At 40.4% G+C, this 20,744-nt stretch overlaps 4 protein-coding genes across 8 annotated transcripts; 2 read left to right on the plus strand and 2 right to left on the minus strand.

Moving 5' to 3' along the window:
• Positions 1-199: 199 nt before the first annotated feature.
• On the minus strand, positions 200-11,988 carry LOC109858589 (putative inorganic phosphate cotransporter). The gene is made up of 4 exons (XM_020436012.1): positions 11,691-11,988; positions 4,024-4,238; positions 3,034-3,928; positions 200-2,932 (listed from the first exon to the last, which is right to left on the minus strand). Exons 1-4 carry the CDS (start codon positions 11,713-11,715, stop codon positions 2,556-2,558), a joined length of 1,512 nt encoding a protein of 503 aa, XP_020291601.1. The 5' UTR covers positions 11,716-11,988; the 3' UTR covers positions 200-2,555.
• Positions 11,989-12,024: 36 nt separating this feature from the next.
• LOC109858588 (cilia- and flagella-associated protein 52) lies at positions 12,025-17,890 on the plus strand. 4 transcript variants are annotated; one of them, XM_020436008.1, is made up of 11 exons: positions 12,025-12,088; positions 13,702-13,771; positions 14,070-14,269; positions 14,365-14,542; positions 14,706-14,955; positions 15,143-15,431; positions 15,543-15,715; positions 15,774-15,922; positions 16,178-16,323; positions 16,648-16,799; positions 16,895-17,890. In XM_020436008.1, the coding sequence occupies exons 2-11, from the start codon at positions 13,726-13,728 to the stop codon at positions 17,751-17,753; spliced, it is 2,442 nt and encodes an 813-aa protein (XP_020291597.1). In that variant the 5' UTR covers positions 12,025-12,088; positions 13,702-13,725; the 3' UTR covers positions 17,754-17,890. The 4 variants fall into 4 exon arrangements, with proteins under 4 accessions (XP_020291597.1, XP_020291599.1, XP_020291596.1 ...); XM_020436010.1 differs by lacking the exon at positions 12,025-12,088 and having other exon boundaries at positions 13,647-13,771; positions 16,895-17,442; positions 17,506-17,890; XM_020436007.1 differs by lacking the exon at positions 12,025-12,088 and having other exon boundaries at positions 13,647-13,771.
• Positions 17,891-17,992: 102 nt separating this feature from the next.
• Positions 17,993-18,878, minus strand: LOC109858590 (autophagy protein 12-like). Its single transcript, XM_020436013.1, has 3 exons — positions 18,520-18,878; positions 18,274-18,410; positions 17,993-18,203 (listed from the first exon to the last, which is right to left on the minus strand). Exons 1-3 carry the CDS (start codon positions 18,677-18,679, stop codon positions 18,081-18,083), a joined length of 420 nt encoding a protein of 139 aa, XP_020291602.1. The 5' UTR covers positions 18,680-18,878; the 3' UTR covers positions 17,993-18,080.
• Positions 18,879-19,007: 129 nt separating this feature from the next.
• On the plus strand, positions 19,008-20,664 carry LOC109858607. 2 transcript variants are annotated; one of them, XM_020436040.1, is made up of 5 exons: positions 19,008-19,207; positions 19,396-19,575; positions 19,680-19,893; positions 20,225-20,305; positions 20,379-20,664. In XM_020436040.1, the coding sequence occupies exons 2-5, from the start codon at positions 19,420-19,422 to the stop codon at positions 20,576-20,578; spliced, it is 651 nt and encodes a 216-aa protein (XP_020291629.1). In that variant the 5' UTR covers positions 19,008-19,207; positions 19,396-19,419; the 3' UTR covers positions 20,579-20,664. The 2 variants fall into 2 exon arrangements, with proteins under 2 accessions (XP_020291629.1, XP_020291628.1); XM_020436039.1 differs by having other exon boundaries at positions 19,010-19,207; positions 20,189-20,305.
• The last annotated feature ends 80 nt before the right edge of the window (positions 20,665-20,744 follow it).

Genomic DNA, 20,744 nt, shown 5'->3' on the forward strand with positions numbered 1-20,744 from the left:
ATACGCAATAACATACTTTATGCGTGTGTGTGTACGTGTGTATATATATATGTCTGCTGATAACATATATATATATATATACATATGTAGTATATACACACGTTATCGGCAGCATATCTGAAATTAATTCGCACCGTTACGAAGTTTCGGGAGAGATGTGGGAATTAAAAATGTTTGGAGAGAAATTACTTTCTTCCTGTCCGTTTTGAATAATTTATTAAAACACAACGTTTAATACTAAAACACTCTCTTTTAAGTACACTGTTTTAGAAACACATATCTCTCGAATATACTGAACACGCAGACACTTCCTGCAGAAAAACACACGTTCCGCAGATAGATTCACGTTTATTTCGCAAAGTATACGCCACTTAGCATAAAACTCGTCAAAAAAAAAAAAAAATCGTGTGCAACGCATGTTGTGTAATTACGGATAGTTGTGCAGCCGTCACATCGCGACGGTAACGATGTATGCAATACATACCTACGTTCTGTAAATTTATATTTTACGATGGTTCGAGAAAATTAAAAACAGTGTTTGAGTGATGCGTAATCTTCCGTTGAATTGACATTTGATCTTCTCGCGAGATTGATATTGCGTGTTTTCTCAATTACGCTATGGAATATTAAGTTTCAATCTTTTGTAAGAAGTGGATATCGTAAATAGGATTACTTACGTCCAAATTAACTCTTGTCATGAGTGTAATATAACACTTGGGTCCGATATATGTACTTCTGAAATCTGATTGTTTTTGATATGAAATAATGAGAAGTATGAGGTGTAAGCATGTATTAAATATTTAACGTAATTATTTGTTACTGATCGCTTTACACGCGGCTATAATCAAACGACGCATCTCGTCTTTATCAAATATACGATAATAAACGTTTGGCTGTGCCGCAATTAATTGATTATATATTGACATGAATTTATTACATACGTCATATCTTATCCGATCTTTTTTTTGCTTCAAAAATATCGTTGCACAGAAGGATTTTGTTGTTCTGTATCTCGGTTTTGATTATACACGGTATGTAATCGACCGCGCAATTATCAATTTGCGTAACATCTCGACAATTTCGAACGTGAGCGTATCATATTTTTTTGCAAAATTTCTATCGTAAGCACCTTTCGGCAAATATCAGCTAAACAACAACCAAAATCTGATCTGGGTGGGTGGGTTTGTGTTAGTGTCATTTGTGTCATTTGTGTTAATATCAAATAGTAGAAAGGAGATGACAACGGGAGATAAGCCGGATCGATTTTGGAATTCGCAGAACAAGCGTGGAACGCGCGCACGCGAAATTATCGACGAATTAATTCAAGTCAAGTGTAAATGCGATAAAAGCGCAATTTATTGATTTATATGTCGCGAACTATCCCATTGTATGTTGATACATATCTTCGCGAGATAGACGCCCTTGAGAGATACGAAGAGTTCGATGATGCGTGTTTCATGATACGACGAATTGTTAAACGAGGAAGATTTTTTTTTTTTTTTTTTTTTTTAATTTTTTTTATCGGAAGCGCGATGAAGCAATTGTAATATTTCACAATGCAATTTGTTAAATGTGCCTCGTACAATTTTCGATAAGGCACGATCGGACGAATCGGTGTTAGAAAGAATGCGAATAATCGCGCGCGCATAAATTAGCTTCCACATGGTTGCTTTGGATTGCGGTGATACGACAAATGGAATTTAAACACACGTGTAATTAGGCGTGACATGTAACGAGGCGATTACGAAGAAAGAAAATGACTGTGTATTACGTAAAGTCTTGCGGCTTTCAGCGGGCGTGCAAACGACTCCCGCCGAAACCACCGTTTTTTAATACATCATCTCGTTTTTATACACATGTGATATATTTATATGATTGCGATTTTCGCAATTAGTGTTTTACACGTGTTGCGAAAGATAAAGGTGCCTAAAATGTTCAACATCCGTTCGTCTATCTGATAATTAACTCTTGCCAATATCTCGCTCTTTAATCGTCATAAAAAAAAAAGATTCATCTCGAGATAGTAAGAGATCACGGGAGAGATCGACTGTTTCGACTTTATTTTTTTTTTTTTTTCATGACTGCGACGAAATATTGACGATTTATATAAGTGTGTGTGTGATATAAATTAAAGTTATTAAATTTATGTATATTACTTATATATATTATATAATTTATTTAATTTTATATTATATCTCTTATATACATAATTCTAAATATGTACAATTTTCGTTAGTCTAATCCGCGATTACCGCAGTTCGTCCTTTCGGAGGAATAAAACAAATTTGTCTGCGCGTTGACGTGCATTTGAGATGATGTGACATTCGCGACGTCGATTCAATGTCACGCTTCAATTATTGTTCAAGGATTTCGCGCGCGAAGGTTGTGAACGCGCGATCTGTCGATGAGATTCTTCTCGAGAATCGACGACGAAAACGGAACCGACGGAATCTTGAGAACGTGTCTCATAGAGAAGAACGAGAAATCACGGGCGCGGACACGCGCGAGATTTCTCAGAAGAAGAGTCTAATTAATATGTTATACGCGCGAAGCGTTTAACTTTTCGAGGCGGACCGTGAGAATAAGCGCAAGGTAGACTTTTTTGGCGCTTCCTCGGACGACGTTTGCTTCTCCGCATCGGGCGACTTCTTCTGTTCGATGTCGCGCAACACGAACTCGGGATCGTTCCAGTATTGTACTTCGCCACTGGCGAATATCACAAAGATCATGTTTGTCACAATGAAGACACCCAGAACGATCCAGAAAACAGTCCGCCATTGGGTCAGTGTTTGTTCGCTCGCTATCGTGCCGACGATGTACGGTGTGACAATACCGCTAAGCGCGCCGATGCCGTTCACTATCGCCATAAGAGTACCAGAGTAATTGGGACTGAGATCTAGTCCGTTGACCTTCATTCCAGGATAGAAAGTACCTGTAGAGAGACAAGAAGTTGCAAAGAAAAACAGTTCTTCAATGTGAAGGATCGTTTTTGCTTTATCTTTTAAACATTGTCGTATGATGTCGCGTACGTACCCATCAGAGCCATGCCAACAGTAAACATGGCCACAACCAGCGTTCGGTCGCATTTGGCGTACGAGGCGATGATGATGAAAACGCCCGGACCGATGGAGGCGATCGTCGTGCCGAGTTTCCGCACGTTGGTGCGCGTCATAACGCCCTTGGTGATTATCTTGTCGGCCACCCAGGACGACGCGAGGCTGGAGAACCACATGACGAGATAAGGCAACGACGAAACGTAGCCGTTGTCCTTGATGGAGTAATGGAGAACGGAGCTCATGTATTTGGGCAGATCGGTGACCAGAGTAAAGAAGCCCCAGTCGTGGCCGATCTGTGCGGCAATCAGCGCCCAGACCGGTACCGAGGTGAGCATGTGTCGCCACGGCACGGGCGGCACTTTCGTGTGGGTGTGCTCGTTCATGCGTTCATTCAGAAACTTGACCTCACGCTCGGAAATAAACGGATGTTCGTACGGATTGTTGTAACAGATCAGCACCCACACGACGAACCACAGCACGCCAATTCCGCCAAACACGTAGAAGACAGCGGGCCATGAGTGCCACTGATGCAGAATCTCGCCGGAGATCACGTTGGCGAACACCGTGCCGATTTGAGCACCGGCGAACACCAACGAGCCGATGATCGACCTCTCCTCGGGCGGTGTCCACTGCGCGAGCATGGCGTTCAACGCTGGGAAAGTCGTACCTTCGCCGAGACCCATGAGGATACGGAGCAGCAGCAAACCGATCCAATCGCCCCAGTAGACCGACAACGGTGTAAGCAGTGTGAAAATCGCGGTGGACAGAATACCGATGCCGAGAGAGTACTTGCCGCCGAACTTCTCAGCCAGCAATCCGCCCGGCAGATGCGTGAGAACGTAGCCCCAGTAGAAGGACGAGAGAATGAGACCCTGAAAGAGAGAGAAGATGTGAAAAAAAAAAGAGGTAAAGTTTGTGAACAGCCTTTCAATTGATTGAAAACTAGATTAGAGCAATTTTATTTAACCTGCGTAGGTTCGTCCCAGTCGTAGCGATCGGTAGTGCTTATGTTCTTCTCTTCTTCTCCTTTGATCCTCGGACAGGTGTTGTCCGTGTAATTGTGGTGTATCGGAATCGTCATCTCCGTAATAGTGATCGAGAGACATATTCTCATGGTGTAAGCGTTCATGAGTGCCAGAAAGCCCATAATGGCGAATATCCATCGTTGCGGCAATCGGCCGCCTGCAAACAACAATAATTTTTCGCCACATTAATTTATTTCGGAAAAAAAACTTAACAATTAACTCTCCCTCTCAACCGACTTGAATCTACGATTAGAAATCAACGATAAGAAAAAAGCGCACAACAAAAAAAAGTCTACGTTTGCGCACCGCGTAGCGCACAAAAATTTATTCTTTGTTGGACTTGGGTCTCTCTATATTTGCATAGATATCTCGGTCGTAACTACTTTGTCACTCATTTGCCATTTGTTCCGCCGTTATTGGCGAGATGCATATTTTATGATTTCTTGGTGCCGCGAGAGGGAAGTTTTTGCGCGACTTCACTTTCACTTGTGTGTCGTGCCGCTAGTCACTTCGCGAGTCGCGAGTCGCGTAACGATTTTAACGCTCTGTTTTTTTTTCTTTTTTTTTTTTTTTTTACGAGGTTCGAAAAATCTCGTCTCGCATACATACAGAAAAAAAAATGACGACTGTGCTAAGTTTCAATTCTGATTATATAAAGATGAAGGTCTCTCTCTCTCCGCAACGCGCGAGAAGTCTTGCGCAATTTCAAACAGCTATTTCCTTCACCATTTTTGGGAGGAACAAACCTTCTCGTTCTCGCTTCGTTTTCTATTCCACGACGACGTTCCACGACGAGCGTGATGCGCCCGGCGTGCGATATCACGTACACACATACGCGGGTACGTGCTTTGAAATATATTGCGTAGGTACGTGTGATATTTCTCGCCCGGGAATGTGAATCCCCGGTGAACGCACCTGGCGTGTTCGATTCGATCGCAAAATACAAGAGCGTTCAACCTTCCAGCGTCACCCCCGTCGAGGATCTCAGGGTTGGGCGCGCGTGTCTTTTTCCTTGTGTAGAATCGCGAGTCACGACAGGTCTCTCGATCGTGACGGACGTCTTCTCGAAGCCTGGCCTTTACCTACATAACGACGGCAACGATTCACGACTCGATTCGTTATTCCGTCTTCGTGCGCGGGGTCTCGAACTTTCCTCGTCGTCGACACTTCCGACGACAAAGCCCGGAGGAGGAGAGATGGCTCGTCGCCACGCGTGAAAATTCCACCTATTGCGTGTCCCGTTGTAACCGCTATTTTTCATGGAGAACGTGCACGCGTTCTCGCATAAGCAGAAACACGTTATAGGCGAAGTAAAAGTGAGATCGAGGTATTTCGCCATTATCGTATTTTTTTTTTTTTTTTTTTCCACACACACGTTGGAAAAGTACGCGCGCGTGTGGTTTACTTCGCGCGGTACTTTTCGCGAAGCGAGGTACTTTATACTCAATCAGTCGAGGTACAAGGAAACCTCCGGCGAAGGCAAATGGATAATTTATACATCCGGCGAATCCTTTTTGTTTTTTTATCCTTGTTGAAAAAACAAAAAAAAAACAAAAAAACGTGCAATTTATCTGCGTGCTTATTTGCACTTTTTTAATCGATCTAATCTGCATACATCTCGCGGTACATACATCCGTTCGGATTATATATCTGCTTCGCTGATTTTTTATGCCGATGATAGCGCATGATCGATGATGTCGCGGTTAAACAGAAAAATGCGGTTATTTCTTCAAACAAGCGGAAAGAACGCGCGCGCACACGAAATCGTCTTCGACGCATCTCTTCTTACGGAAAATTTATCAAAGACGTTTCCTTGAACTATATTTTGTTCGCTTATCGAACTATTGCCGAGAATTCCGAGTGTTTCGAGTATTTAGCGGCTTTTAATTGCGTTCCGTTCCAATTGCTCGCGCGCCAAATTTTCCTCGTTGAAAGCCGCGAAGTAGGAAAAACCTGTGTTTCTCGCGGAAAGCGCGGGAATATATCGCCCGCATCTCTCGACACAAGGCAAAAGGCGATAATCTTCATCTTGTTGTTGTGCTGCGCGCCGTCATCGTTGGAAATGCCGCGACTTTTGACGTCGAACCGATTTTGAATCGATAAGTAACTTGATGATTATCGCGCACGCACAAGCAGCATGTTTTCGTTGATAGCGAGTTTTTAGGGAGAAAAATTTCTTCTTTCAGAATGAAGTTTTCGTAAATAAAAAAATAACGCGTTCCGCGCGATCGAGACAAGAATTAACTCGCGAACGTATCTCTATTCGTGATCGTTATCATCTAGCGTTGATGCAATTATCTTTTTTTTTTTTTTTTTTTTTTTCATTAACTAAAGCGTTACACATTTGTTGATATTACGATGCTAAACATTACGCAATTGTGCTTCGCACAAGACGCGCGCATCGCTCCGCGCGATCGTGACGCGATCCATCGGGATAACCGCTGCATTTTCATCGCGCGTGTGCACACACACACACACACACGCTCTTTTCTCTTCGCTTCTTCGTCGGGATATCCCGTTGTTCCTTTTTTCGATATTCCGACTGCGTTCTCGCTCTTCGCGCGAACTTCAACGGGGGAAACGAAAGGCGCCCCGGTAGAGCGGTGCGTCGATTAAACAGTTAGAACGCGATTTAAAAAAAAAAGAAAAAAAAAGAAAGGAACTGAGAGAAAATCAAGAATAAACAATTTGGAGTGCGAGAAAAACAAAAAACACGCGCGCGAAGAACTCGAACAGTAAGAAGATGACAACTTCGGTGATAACATCGGACTTTGCCACGAGCGATATCGCAAGTTTTGTCACGATGCACTTTGAGTATTCGAGATATATTGTACAATCGCGACCAATACCGCTCGCAATTGAGCTGGTCGGCAGATAAAAAAAAAAAAAAGAAAAAACAATTATTTTTTTGCACAATTTTCGACTTCCTGGGGATTAGCTCGAATTTTCGTTGAGCGTCAATGTAGCTCGCGCGAACGACGTACATGTAAAAGTGGCTGGAATTGAATTGTTATCATTCCATCTGGCGTATTTTCGCGATAACATTCGCCGGTTATCGGTTGCTGCCGCGGAATCGCTTACGGAGAGACAAATTCGCAGCGCGCAACGATGTGATTTACGACGATATATACTGTATAATCGTAAGGGCTCTAGACAACGTGGCGTGTATGAAAGAGAGAGAGAGAGAAAGATGCTGCGCAAAACGCGCAGCAAATTCGCGACACACATACACGTCGCATTAGCGGCTTAAATAACGAGAAATCATAAAATAAGGTATAAAGATATTAAACCGTCAGACTTGCGAAATTATATTTGACGGTTCGCTAAACCCTCAAACGACACGCACTCGTTGTAAATCATTCGGGTTTATAGACTTGATCTTTGCGCTGTGACTTTTTCACTTAAAATAAAAGAAACGATTAGTAATTTTGTTCTTCTTTCTCGCGCGATTTCTCTCGAAACGAAATTATCTCACACATTATCGTTGACACATGCGGGAATGGAGGAGCTGCTTCACAATTTAAAGTCACGGGCTGCCACAAAAAAAAAAAAAACAAATAGTTCATTCAATCGCGCGATTAATTTAACTTCTAGATTCTTAAACCAACTGTCTGTCTGTGTGCAAGAACAATCAAACATCAACAAGAATATATTTCAATTAAACCGATGCTGTTGATTCAACATCATTTTTTTTCCCCTGTGTGTGTAAAAAAAAAATTTATGATTATTAGATTAATCGCGCGTTACACATTCCATTCGTTACATGCAATTCTCTTCCAGTGGAATCTCAATGTTTTCAGCGTCAATATTTTCGAGCGTGAGTCAACATATCAATCAATTTCTCACAACATGCCGATATCTCTATAATTGGAAATTAGATCGTTCGCTTAAGCGCTTATCTTCTTTTACTCATTAAGAGAAGACACAGGTCGATACGTTCTTGACGATAGGAAGAATACGCGTTCCAAAAAGATATAAGTGACTTATTCACGAAGGGGAGCGCATATCGACTCCCGCGACTTAATCGTTCGATTACTCTTAACTTCTCGACTCCTCGCGCGATGTTGTACGATGTATAATATACATTTGGCGCGGATAAAAATCGCGCGTGTGCGTGCGTTCGAAATTTGATTTTGCGTTTTGTTCGTGATACATTCGGGGACAGTGACTTTTGCGCGCAATTTGCCAAAAATAAATTTACGCTGATACGAAACACTATCGTTACGCGATAAATATTTCCGCGCATAATAAATCAAACGGGCAGATAAAAGTTAACGTCTAATGCGCGGTGATTAAGTTTTTTTTTTTTTTTGCCATGTTGGATTTCGAACGCGCTCTCGCTCGATATCTTTTCCGAAGTAGCACATGCGTGAGTTTCTTCACATCCGAGGATGGGAAAAGAAAGCAAATTATATTTTCGCAAAGTTTCGCGAACAATACAAACATGCGCGCGCTCGCGGACGAACACTTCTAAGGAATAATACAGAATAGTTCGTCTGTCTGGGGGGGGACACGCGCACTTTCTCTTAATTTACAAAAACAATACCGGAATTGCGTACGAATTTCGCGACACACACGCCGCGCTCCACATAAAATACCCGCGCGTTTGCGCACCTGTACGGTCGCGTGATGCAAACATATGTAAACACACACGTGAATGCACTTGCGCATGTAAAAAAAAAAACGACACGTATCTAAATAAGCAGAACGTATGCAGCTGCATCAGCTGTAATCCAAAGTGACTCGCGTACAAACTAGCGGCGAACGTTTACAAAGTTAAAAAAAAAAAAAAAAACAACAACAATTTTTGCTTCGAAAAAAATCGCGTTACGAAGAAATTTGCAAAACAAGTTAATAATGAAATCCGTGTCGCGAAAAATTTCGAATTACGAGTGTTTAGCTTCGAGAACTTCGACAAATACGGAAACCCGATGATTAACTCCGAAGAAAAATGCATATTTGCGCGATAAGCGAGCGGTTTTATCGATCAGATATATAACTTCTGTTGTCATATTGTCATTTGATAGCGCGCGCTATTTATTTGGTTCACACATCGTTTTTATATAAAAAATTGAGTTTTTATCGAACTCTCTGAAGTGTTAACTGTACAGTGGCAATGACTAATCGACGTCAGATTATCGCGCGCTTCTACAATAATGTGTGTTGTCATAATACGCAATAATACTCTGCAGATATCTGTCGATCCTTTTTCCGATGGCTGATTGTTTCTTTTTTGTTTTTTGTTTTTTTTTTTTTTGTCTAAATCCTTCGATTTGCAGCATGAACGACTTCGAGGCATTAGTGCAGAGACACATTTCCAGATATCGCGCTCAACCTTGCTGATTGTTTAATTATCATCGAAGAAATATATTAAAACTTCCAGAACGCGCAAAATACATAGCTAAACAAATCGTATTATCGCTGCGCAACAATATTTTATTTTATGTCTTACACAACAATACTAGGTAATATTTATCTTTATTTATTGTCAGGTGCTATCTTATCTAGTGAGAGCCAAAAGGAGGACGGAGAGGTAGGGGAAGAGAGAGCAAAAGAAAGGGAGAGAGAGAGAAAAAAAAAACATACGGAAAGTACAAAAAAAAAAAAAAAAAAAAAACTCATCGATACGCGGTAACGATGCCTGTGTAACTCTTTCTCTTTCGCTCAATCGTCTCGTAACCGATTTGTCAAGAAAAACGATAAGGAGATCGTGAGAGTGCACATTCATCGCGATTTAATTTCGGTAGTAAACTTTCGTCAAATCCTTTCCGAGCTATTTCGAGTGTACAACGGTAATTATGCGCGTAAATATAAACGTGAACAAACAGAGAAACGACGGCGGCGCAAAATTAAATTTATGGCATTGCAAACTGTCATGAGGAAAGAGCAGAGGGAAACAAAACGATTGCGATGAGAAAAGAAATCATCGACATGTCGCGCAACTCGCAAAGCGAGTTAGTATCAAATAAATATATGACATCACCGATTTTTTTCCGGAGAGATTTTATTTAAAAATGAGATTATATTACGTTATCTCTTACGGTGATAAAATATTGAACGATATATTAGAACATTTTGATAAGATGGAGAGTTTTAGATTGCAAAAATAATTAAATTATAATGTGGGGATAAGAATACAATTGAAAAAATCTATCTTCTATCTTTTTCTTTTTAACGTTTTTCTGATTACTTCTTACGATACAATCGCACGTTTTTATCTCGACGGTGTGTTAACGCAGACTTTTATTAATTCAATTCTTGAAGTGACAAGAATATTATATGCTGTATAAATTTTTTTTTTGCAAAATGCAACTTCTGCATCACGACTAAGTCAGGTTGTTTTATTTATTTATTTATTTTGTTTGTTATCTATATGTAGCGACTCGCGATAAATTCGCGGTTTGCGCCACGGGTGCGCGCACAAGCAAAAGCGAACGTCTCTCGGACTTTATGAGCTTGTTATTATATAAAATCATGAAAGAGAAAAATGCGACCTTGACTGACAGACGCGATACAGGCGCCAATTTCCGGAAGTTAAGTGACCTATTCAAGGTTTACGATACAAAACAATTTAACAGGAGATATATATGTATATACATGAATTAAGTAATTTTTCCGTTAAAAATGCGATTTTAATCGGTGTCCTATTGATATAAATAAAGACTATATCTCAAGATTACGTGAATATCAAGGAAGTACTACGCGAACGAACAAGTTGCAATTAATGTCAAGGTATGCGGCAATCAGTCGAACGTGAAAGTTAACGGTTCGAAGCTGCAATCTTGATCACTTAAGATTTCTAACAATCGATTATGTTTTGCAATCGTTTTTTTTTTTTTTAGAATATTTTTTTGCCGAACCCAAAAGGCCACATTTCGACAATTAAAACGTGGCCCGCAAAACTGGCTTTGTTTTGTTATTGCCCTGTACTCAGTTTTTTTATCTTTGTGCTCTTAAAAAAAGAATTACTGAGAAAAATCACTGCGAAAATCTCATTGCGTACGCGTGCTTCCTATAGAAAAATAATACAAAAACGGTCTCTTCCTCTTCGTTTTTGCAAAGTGCGTTACACACACTTTGTTCTAAATACTTCGGATTTACTGTTTTTTACACGCGGAGATTTCATCTTTTTTTTTTCCAGACTGTGGGATTCAGTGCAGTTCGTTTGCGATTGTTCACGAGCGTGTCACTCACGCGCGAAAAAGACTGCAAGAATGCGCGATACGAACGTACAACGCCGACCAACGGCTAAGTTTTTTTTTTTTGCGCTCTATATACATCAATACGTTGTGTGAGTTTGCGTCACAAAAAAAAAACCCGTAAGACATTTTTCTTCCGCTGCAATCCGGTTCGGACGGTATTTGACAGTTGCTTAGTTCCTGGTAGATAAATAAAATAGAAAATCTCTGACGCGCGCGCAACGAGAAGCTGCGATTGACAAAGTCGATTAAACGCGCGTTCGATCCTTTGCTTGCGGAATCCAGCGAAGAATCAAAGACAAAAAATCAATTAGAATTACATATACATATTCAACGAATTGTAAAGCGACGAAGAATCCGTTGCAATCGATTCGAACGCGAGAGATCGAGATATATCTCGTCTTACTTACAGCACTCTTTAAATATGGAGATCATCCTTGAAGATTTGTCCCAGAAGAAGCACGATGATGACTCTTTTTTTTTTTAATCTTTTCTTCAATTATCTCGTTAAAACACACAGAGAAGAGAACGCGAACGCGCTTCTTCGTGCACGTTCGCGCACTTCGTCTCGGGATGTCCTCTTCTCGGTGTGTTTTCTCCGTTAATTTTTACGTTTTTCCCCTTAATTTTCTCGCATACGATAAAAGAAACACTTCACGAAGAGATCCGAGGACGAGTCCGACTTCCTGGACGAGTCGCACGCACGTGTCGCAAGCAACTGAATCTGACACCCTCGATAAATCGGCCTTATATCTGCATGTGCTACTCGTCGCGCATTCAGGGTGGGGAATGAGAGAGTAACGTAGAGGTAAGGTAAGAGTAGTAAGGAAGCGATAAGCAGCACGAATCGAATTGTTACGCTCGTGCAACTGAGAGAAAACGCATCAGAGAGACAGTTAGACATCATCACCCTGGTTTTCCCGGTACGGTCGTCTAAGCCTTTCATCGAAACTGCGAACATGACGAATGAGATAGACCGAGTCTCGTCGAATTCGCTTACGTCGGACTCCGCACGAGGAAACATTTCGCAAAAAACAAAAAACAAGAAAAATGAAAAAACACTCGTTTCGAAACCTCACGACGCAACGTGTACGTTTTATCCTTTTGATCTTCGCGCGACCTGAAAATTTCCCCACGCGCACAGAAAAATGCATGCGAGTAAATATTACTTGTTGCAAGTATATAAAGTTTTCAAAAGAGAACTGTAGGATTTTAATAAAAAAACACCAGAGAGACCGACGATCCACACATACCGAATGGAGTTTTTCCGAGGCTTCGAAGATGTTCGTGCGCAACGAAGTCGAGCGCACGCACGGCGTATTCCGTGCGCGTCTCTCTACTTATCTCACAACTAAGACTAATTTTCCGCTGGATCCTGTGTTCCATGTCCCACATACGAAGTTTTGTAATAGATATTCTTGAAAAAAAGAAGACAAACACTTTCTCTCTTTGAGTATATGACAATGAGCTTTTTTTCTCTCAAACCTGTGTGAGATGAGTTGATATTTTTTAAAATTATTATTTATAAAAAAATATTGACCCAACGATATTTCTAAAATTGATAAAATTATTTTCGTATCGATGTTCTCTCACCTTCGTGAAATTTTGCCGAAGATTTTTCTCTCATTTGCAGAAATGTGTTCTCGGACTCGGTTCGTGCGAGCGCAAATATATTCACCGCAGAATAACGTGTGTCATCAGCTTCCATACTTGCTATGTACAATACTTACAACGAGACGCGGGTTTTTATCTTAAAAAATAAAAATACCTCACCTTCGCGATGGAAATTACCTGTATATATTCGTCCGTTCGTTCTCCGTAATTACAGACTTTTGTTTGAAACGAATTCTCTTCACGTACCCGCACACTTTCATGGCGAACGTCGTATCTCTCGCCGTACACGCCGATATCTTGACATTTAGATCTCTTGGCATGTAAAATCTGATCTAACTCAATGCTCGTCAAACAGCATGTCGATCACGTGTATCAAACAAGCTAAATATACACAATGAATTTTTTTACTTTTTATCATCCATTTATGTCTAAGTAAATACAATCATTTTAGGAAAATCTCTTGTAGATTTCCGTGACACACGAATAATAAAAATTAATATTAATTAATTTTCTTGTTATTTTGTTATGATAAAATCAAGATTTAAAAAAATGATATTCAGTCTTCGACGTTCTTATCTTGTCGAAGTTAATTAACTGGAAAATGTTAATGAAGGCTTCGAGAAATATTGGGTAATTGCACGGGATGGTGTGTGTGTGTGTGCGGATACTGTGGATAGCACGCGATCAATTCGCAGCCGCGGTAACGCCGTTTACGCCGTTTCTATAACTACGGCGTATGCACAAAACGTGTCAGAAGAATATATTTTATTTTACCACACACACACACACATACGTACACACCTACAGTTGCTGAACAGAACCGATCCAACAATGGAGCCCCGGGATCTCGAACTACTCGGAATAATTGCGTTCGACGGTTTGTATGAGGAAAAAAAAACCTCATTAGCAAGCATTTTTATATTACACTTTAATTGAGATGATAATAAATCTTCAAACTTTTTTGCATCTTTAAGCAACTTTATTATTACACGGAGATTGTGAATTCGAAATTGCTCTCAAGCGAATGAGATTTCACGCATTTGTAAAATTTGAGATCGAAAAGCTATTCTTAAAAAAACAAAAAAAAACTATTTTATAGAATTTTAATATTGAATATTTTTTGTAAAGTTTTTTGCATGTGTAATTAGCATGGGAGCGTCTTTATTTGTTTTAAGGCATCACGAAGAACGGTCTGCGATTACATCCGGACGAGAAGCATATTCTTTATCCGATGGGCTGCAAGGTGGTCGTAAGAAACATCGAGACCGGACAGCAACGATTTCTCAGCGGACACTCGAACACCGTCTCGACGCTGTGTGTTTCTCGGTGCGGCAAATACGTCGCTTCCGGTCAAAATAATCATCACGGTTTCAAGGTGTCATATTTTTTTTAACGTCAATCCCTTAACGGACAATCCCGATTAATTTTTCTCTGTGTCGTACATTTTTTTTATTTTATTCACATTTGCAGGCAATGGTGATTGTGTGGAATTACGAAAACGGCACGATGAGAGGTAGCTACGAGACGCATAAAGTCTGCATCGAAGATCTGTGCTTCACATGCAACGGCGACTTCCTCGTGAGTCTCGGCGGCAGGGACGACGGCAACGTAATCGTCTGGGACGTTCAGAAAAATTCACTCATATGCGGTACTTCTCTCGTGGTGGTGTTTAACGAGTTACGAAAATCTAATTCAGAAATTGACAGATGACACAATAGATTCGACAATAGATTTATTTTATACAAAAAAGAAACATATTTTTTCTTTTCCGTTTGACGTGTGAGATCGCAATCGACGTAATCTTTTCTCAGGATCGTACGCGAGCAACGAGACGTCCGGCAACGCGTACAACGTCACGGGGATGCATCTTAACAACGAGTATTTTGTCACCGCGGGCGACAGAACGCTGAGGATTTGGCGCGTTGACGCGGAAAAACGAAAGCTACAGGGGATGGACGTGGAAGTGGGAAAACTTAAGCGTCTCGTCAATTGTCTCGTCGTGGACGAGAGCGACGAAATGATCTACTGCGGCACTACTTCCGGTGATATCATTAAAGCAAGGTCATTAAAAAAATTAAAAAAAAGCATTTAAACACACACACTATAGCTTGTTTCCATTTTCCTTTTAATACCTCTATCTCTTAATTACTTCGTTATCATCGCTTTATCTTTCCAGCTTTTATCTTACACTACTCTCGCCTCGTTCGTGAATCATGATTTCAATTAACATTTTTCTTCGTGGTCGCAGGTTGAACCTGATGCGCGGCGACACGCAATTGGCGCAAACGCCGGTGATGATAGGCTGCTACTCGAAAATAACGCGCGATCCGAGAAAAATGAAGACGGGCGAGGGCGATCCGTACGCGGGCGGAGTGAACAGCTTGCTGCTTCTGAAGAACGGGAGAACTGGTTCTGAAGAACTGGTGGTTGGTACTGGCGACGGTACTATCGAGCTGATCGAGATAATAAGCAAAAAGAACGGCCGACCGACGCAAAAAAAACCTACCAAGTTTCCCAATACGCCGCAAATACTGACTGTGAGTTGTTTTGATCTCATATACTTACGTGACAAAAAATCGTAGCAATTTCGTGCGTAAATTGCGAACTCTCGTGATTGTCGAAGTTGCGATTGTATTATCTTGCACCAGCATCAAAGGGAGAACTTGTGCAGCGCGATAACATCTATAGTCCTTTATCAAAATGAACACGTACTGGTCGGCACGTCCTGGTGCGAGATCTATCAGGTTCGACTGTCGAATTTTCACGCGCATCTTCTCGTCACTTCTCACACCAGCTGCATATACAGCCTCGCGTTTCCGCGGTAAGTTTTTCGATTCTCGGTTGGAATCGGTTATCGAAGTGCGATGTGTTTATTACAGCAATCACTCGGAGACGTTCGCAACAGGCGGCAAGAACGACGTCAGACTGTGGCAGCTGGAAACGCAGAAGGAGACACTTCGCATCAGCGTGCCGAACTTCGTCTGTTCCAGTCTGCAATTCGCACACAACGATCAGATGCTGTTCTCCGGTACGCATGAGTTATAAAGACGCGCGCGTCGAGATTTCGGAATTTAATTCAAAATAAAAAAAAAAAAAAAACCAAATTGAAAGAGATCATTCTAACATATACAATCCTTACAATTCATTGATGAAGCGTAACATGTGTATACTTTTTCTGTTGAAGTTCACAATTGCGATTTGTTACACGATCCGACGCGCGAATTGTCATGTCGTGTTTGTATTGCGGATAAAAAACGCGGTTCTTATCTTGTGTATATTCTAGCCTGGAACGACGGCATTATAAGAGTATTCGAGCCGCGCACCGGACAACTTCATTTCTCTATTTACAATGCTCACACGAAAGCTGTGTCGACAATCGCGGTCACGAGCGACGGATCAACGCTCATTAGCGGCGGCTGCGACGGTCAGGTACAATTTGTATTACGCTTTCTATAACAAAATTATAACTATTGTCTTGATGTCGATTGCAACCAATGTCACAATCTTCGAGCAATTTATTGCTCAAATCTATCAACGTTCACTTCCATACAATCAGGGGTTGGCTCCCATTATCTCTCTGCGATAGATAAAAAGACATATAAAATCTTCAGGAAAAATTGATTTATTTATATTGACAACCGCGCACATCTGCGTCTCTCATTTAAAAGTACAGTAATTGGTTGCCTTTTTTACGTTGAGAACATTACGCGCTTGTGCATGCACATTTCACACGTGGTTCGTCTGGATTTCCAGGTGCGTATATGGGAAATAAAACCCGATGTGCAACGATTGATCGGTATATTAAAGGAGCATCGAGGTCCAATAACGTCTCTGCATATCTCGTGCAACAATGAAGATCTGATTAGTTCGAGTACAGACGGCACGTGCGTCGTCTGGGATATAACGTGCGTATCCGCACGTAAACTAGAAACATTTTGACACAAAGAATAAAAATAAAAACAAAAACAAAAAAAAACAATTGGTTTTTGCAAATTTACAGACGCCGCGTAAGAAAACATATTCTCATGGAAAATACAATGTTCATGATGGCGCAATTTACACCCGATGGGATTCAGATTTTGACTTGCGGCACGGATCGGAAGATCACTTATTGGGAGACGCTGGATTGTTCGATGGTGCGAGAGATCGAAGGTTCCAGCGTCGGCGCAATGAACTGTCTAGATATCAGTTCTGATGGTCGGTGTTTCGTCACCGGATCTAACGACTGCACCGTCAGATTTTGGCAATATGAGAGCGCGGATCTCACTCACGTAGGTGTTTCTCACGCCGCGATAATCACTGTGTGTAAATTCAGCGCGGATGGTAGATATATAGTGACGACCAGCGCCGACGGAGAGATTGCCATTTGGAAATGTCCCGTTGAGACCGCAGAAGATTCCAAGTCTGTGGCTCGGTCAGGAAGAACAAGCAGCACCACACGTCGTCTGCGCGAGCAGGATAAATTGTCTTTGCGTAAAGCGGAGAGCGCTGGAGACGCAGCAGATCAGACTGAACGATCTCTCAAAAAATCTGCTTCGTCATGCGCGAGTAAGTACATCATACATACAAACGGTTGTTTTCTACTTAACTTAATAATGTTATGTGTTACAGGCGACAATCAACGAGAGCGGTTATCGGTTACTTCCGAGCGTAGCAAAGATTCTAAAACAGAAGACCGGGATGAAAAAATGTCCGTCTGTAAACAGGTCACACAAAGATCAAACACAAATTCCAAAGCGAGCGATACGACGAATCGATGCAGCGTCGCAAGAAGCAACGCATCATCGACCAAAACACGGACAATAATAGATCGCGCGAAGGAACCTTCGGATCAGCGAAGCAGAAGATCCAATACATGAGACAATAACGTGAAATGCGATTATTTTAACAGATTGATCTGTCAAGTATCTTGATATTGCAATCTGTAACAATATAGAAAATAAAAGTGACATTTCTAAGAAAAAAAAACAAATGTAATATTGTAATAACATCCTAACAATAATTCTCCGCTCTTTCCTTTGAAACAAGTTTGACAAGATGAAAAACTAAGTTGTTGATCATGATTGTATCGTGTTAATACAAAATTGAACTTACGTCACAAAGTGTATAAATTATATTAAATAACTTATATACAAAAAAACAAACATAGTTGATAATTAATCGTGCGCAATTGAAGTTTAAGGTTTTCAGCCCCAAGCTTGACTTTTGCAATAGTGGATGACTAGTTTTCCATCCGCTCCGTAACAATCGTACAAATTTTTAACCGTCTGATCGGGAGCGGGTGCAAATGTCTGATTAACATAAAGAAACTGGAAAAGATAAATATACATTAACGTTATTATTTCGGCCAGAGAGAGAAAAACATAAGTTTATACTCACCAGCCTCTCATTGGGATCCAATTTGAGATACTTCTTTATAAATTCGGAAATTCGTCCGATTGGATTATCCTGACAGACAGACCACTTTTTTTGCTTCATAATGGGAGCATTGCCAGTAGCCTTCAGTAATATATCAACTGTAAAATAACACGTAATACACGTAATCGTACTTTCTTCGATATGTGTATCATCATCATCTTTTTCCGCGCGTTCGCGGAATTGAATTTCAAATTAAAGATTATATACTCTTTGTTTTGTCCTTAGGCGCAGTATGAGGTTCATTTCGCGCGGTATTTCCCTCGGGAATGGTCTCTAAACTAGTCGGTGCATCTTCAGTCGTCGAATCCGGCGTTTCTTCGGCTTTCGCTTCGGTTGCCACGTTGCTTGCCTCTTCTTTAGAAGCCATGGCTATGTACGATAAAACTTGATGTACTCAAATGTATTTGTCTTATCGATATCACAGAAAATTATCTCACGTTAAAAATCACATGCATACTGTGATAATTAAAGCAACATTTCGTATACGCAAAAGAAAGCAAAGAGAAAAACACAACGCGCATTACTTTCTACACGCGCGCGCTTCACTACCGCGCAATCAGCTGATTACATCAATACATGTCTTAACTGCGGCTGTGTCGGGTTATTTACACTTTTTACACCTAAAATAAGAAGAATGTACAGCTGGATCTACAATGGTTACCCTGTCGCCAGTTGCAGGTTGCAGAACTCCTAGAGTTGACCAATCGCATTTGGACAGTTCGATTAATTGACCAATGCGAGCGATCAATTCCGTTGAAAAGATCGAAGTCGATCGGAGTTGGTAAACTGATTTGACAGCACACACACACACACACACACACATATCTGACAAGCTACAGCTGTTTGACGTATAAGAGAATGAGATGTTTGTAAGATAAAACACTTTGCAAGAACGGTAATATACAATAAATATAATAAGTATAAAATATTATAAGTTACAATATCTCAATATATTTTTATTATTTTTGTTTATTTTCTCTTTTTTATATATATATAATTACGTTAATAAAGTTGAATACACAAACGTTCGTAAGCAGACATTCACGCTTTACATTTATTATTTTGAACAATTTGTTTTTTTAGTTAAGAATATTATACATTGTCGCTATGGTGGAAGCAGCTGGGTGTGGTGAGCTGCAACAGTTGGTGCAAGAAGAGGAGTGCGAAGAACCGCTTAGCCACGGAGGAGAAGCCACTCCTCCATCAACACCTGCAAGATCTCAACGTCCAAGCAAAACCGACACGCACAACTCCAATGTATCGGTAGAATATCTCATGTTAACAAGCGTCTAAATGTGTTCCAGGATATTATGTACTAACAACAACGGTAATAATATAGTTTATTTTTTGAAGTAATAATTTTGCAGCAACAAGTACTGTGGGAAAGCAATACACAGATATCGCCGATTATTAGCAAAGGAAGTTCCGGTCAGGGAACGAGTCAAGGTTCTATGGTTTCCGGTCGACTAGCCAATACCTCAAGTTACATTGGTAATCAGTCTCGATTGACGTATCTCAATGAAAAAGAGAAGCAGAGACCTAATCGACCGGATCCACCTAGAATCACAAGGCAGCACAAAGGTGATTTGATGGTTCAAGTTTCAAAGTACGAAATGTGTTTTTATGCTAAAACACATTGAGTTTTTTTTTTTAATTTATGTTTTATTTATTTTACTTCGTTTTTTTTTAATTAACATATTTATATTTATACAATATATTGTTTTATATATAGTTCTTATGTACTGTACACATTAGTTGTAATATTTTGTTGTGTGTATTGATTTTATATTTATTTATAACAAAATTATTTGAGTTTCTTAAGTTTTATATTGAGTTTTATATTTTTTTCGTCTTGTTTCGGCGTTTTATTATAAAGGTGTGGTGCCATGCAAACACCATTGCTTTCTGTCAGAGGTTCCCGATGTTCGCCACATGGAGCAAGCTTTGCTGCAACTGTTGGAAGACTTTCACAGCGGCAATTTACGAGCATTTGGTTGGTGTATATGTAGGTGCATGTATAAAAACAGAGTAATCTCTGTAATAAGAACGTTTAATTGTGTTCATAGGAAAAGACTGCAGTATGGAACAGATGACAGAAATACGAGAGCAACAAGAACGTTTAGCCAGATTGCATTTTGAGCTGGGGCAGCGACAAGAAGTTGGCGGTGAGCAGTCAGGTCTCCGACAATCGAGCGCAAATATGCGACATTTGCTCCATCGACTTCAGCAGTTAAGTGTTTGTATAGAAAAGTTGCATAGTAAATAATTACAGTTTTATAGACAATGATATATATACATATATATATATATATATATATATATATATTGTGATATATTCTCATAATGGTATTTGGGACATACAACAAAGTTATTATTAAATATAATTGTTTTTATAAAAATACACTGCAAAATAATACATGTATATGTAAAGT

Source organism: Pseudomyrmex gracilis, unplaced genomic scaffold (genome assembly GCF_002006095.1).
Source record: "Pseudomyrmex gracilis isolate BER0280 unplaced genomic scaffold, ASM200609v1 scaffold_214, whole genome shotgun sequence".
Taxonomy (NCBI): Eukaryota; Metazoa; Arthropoda; class Insecta; order Hymenoptera; family Formicidae; genus Pseudomyrmex; species Pseudomyrmex gracilis.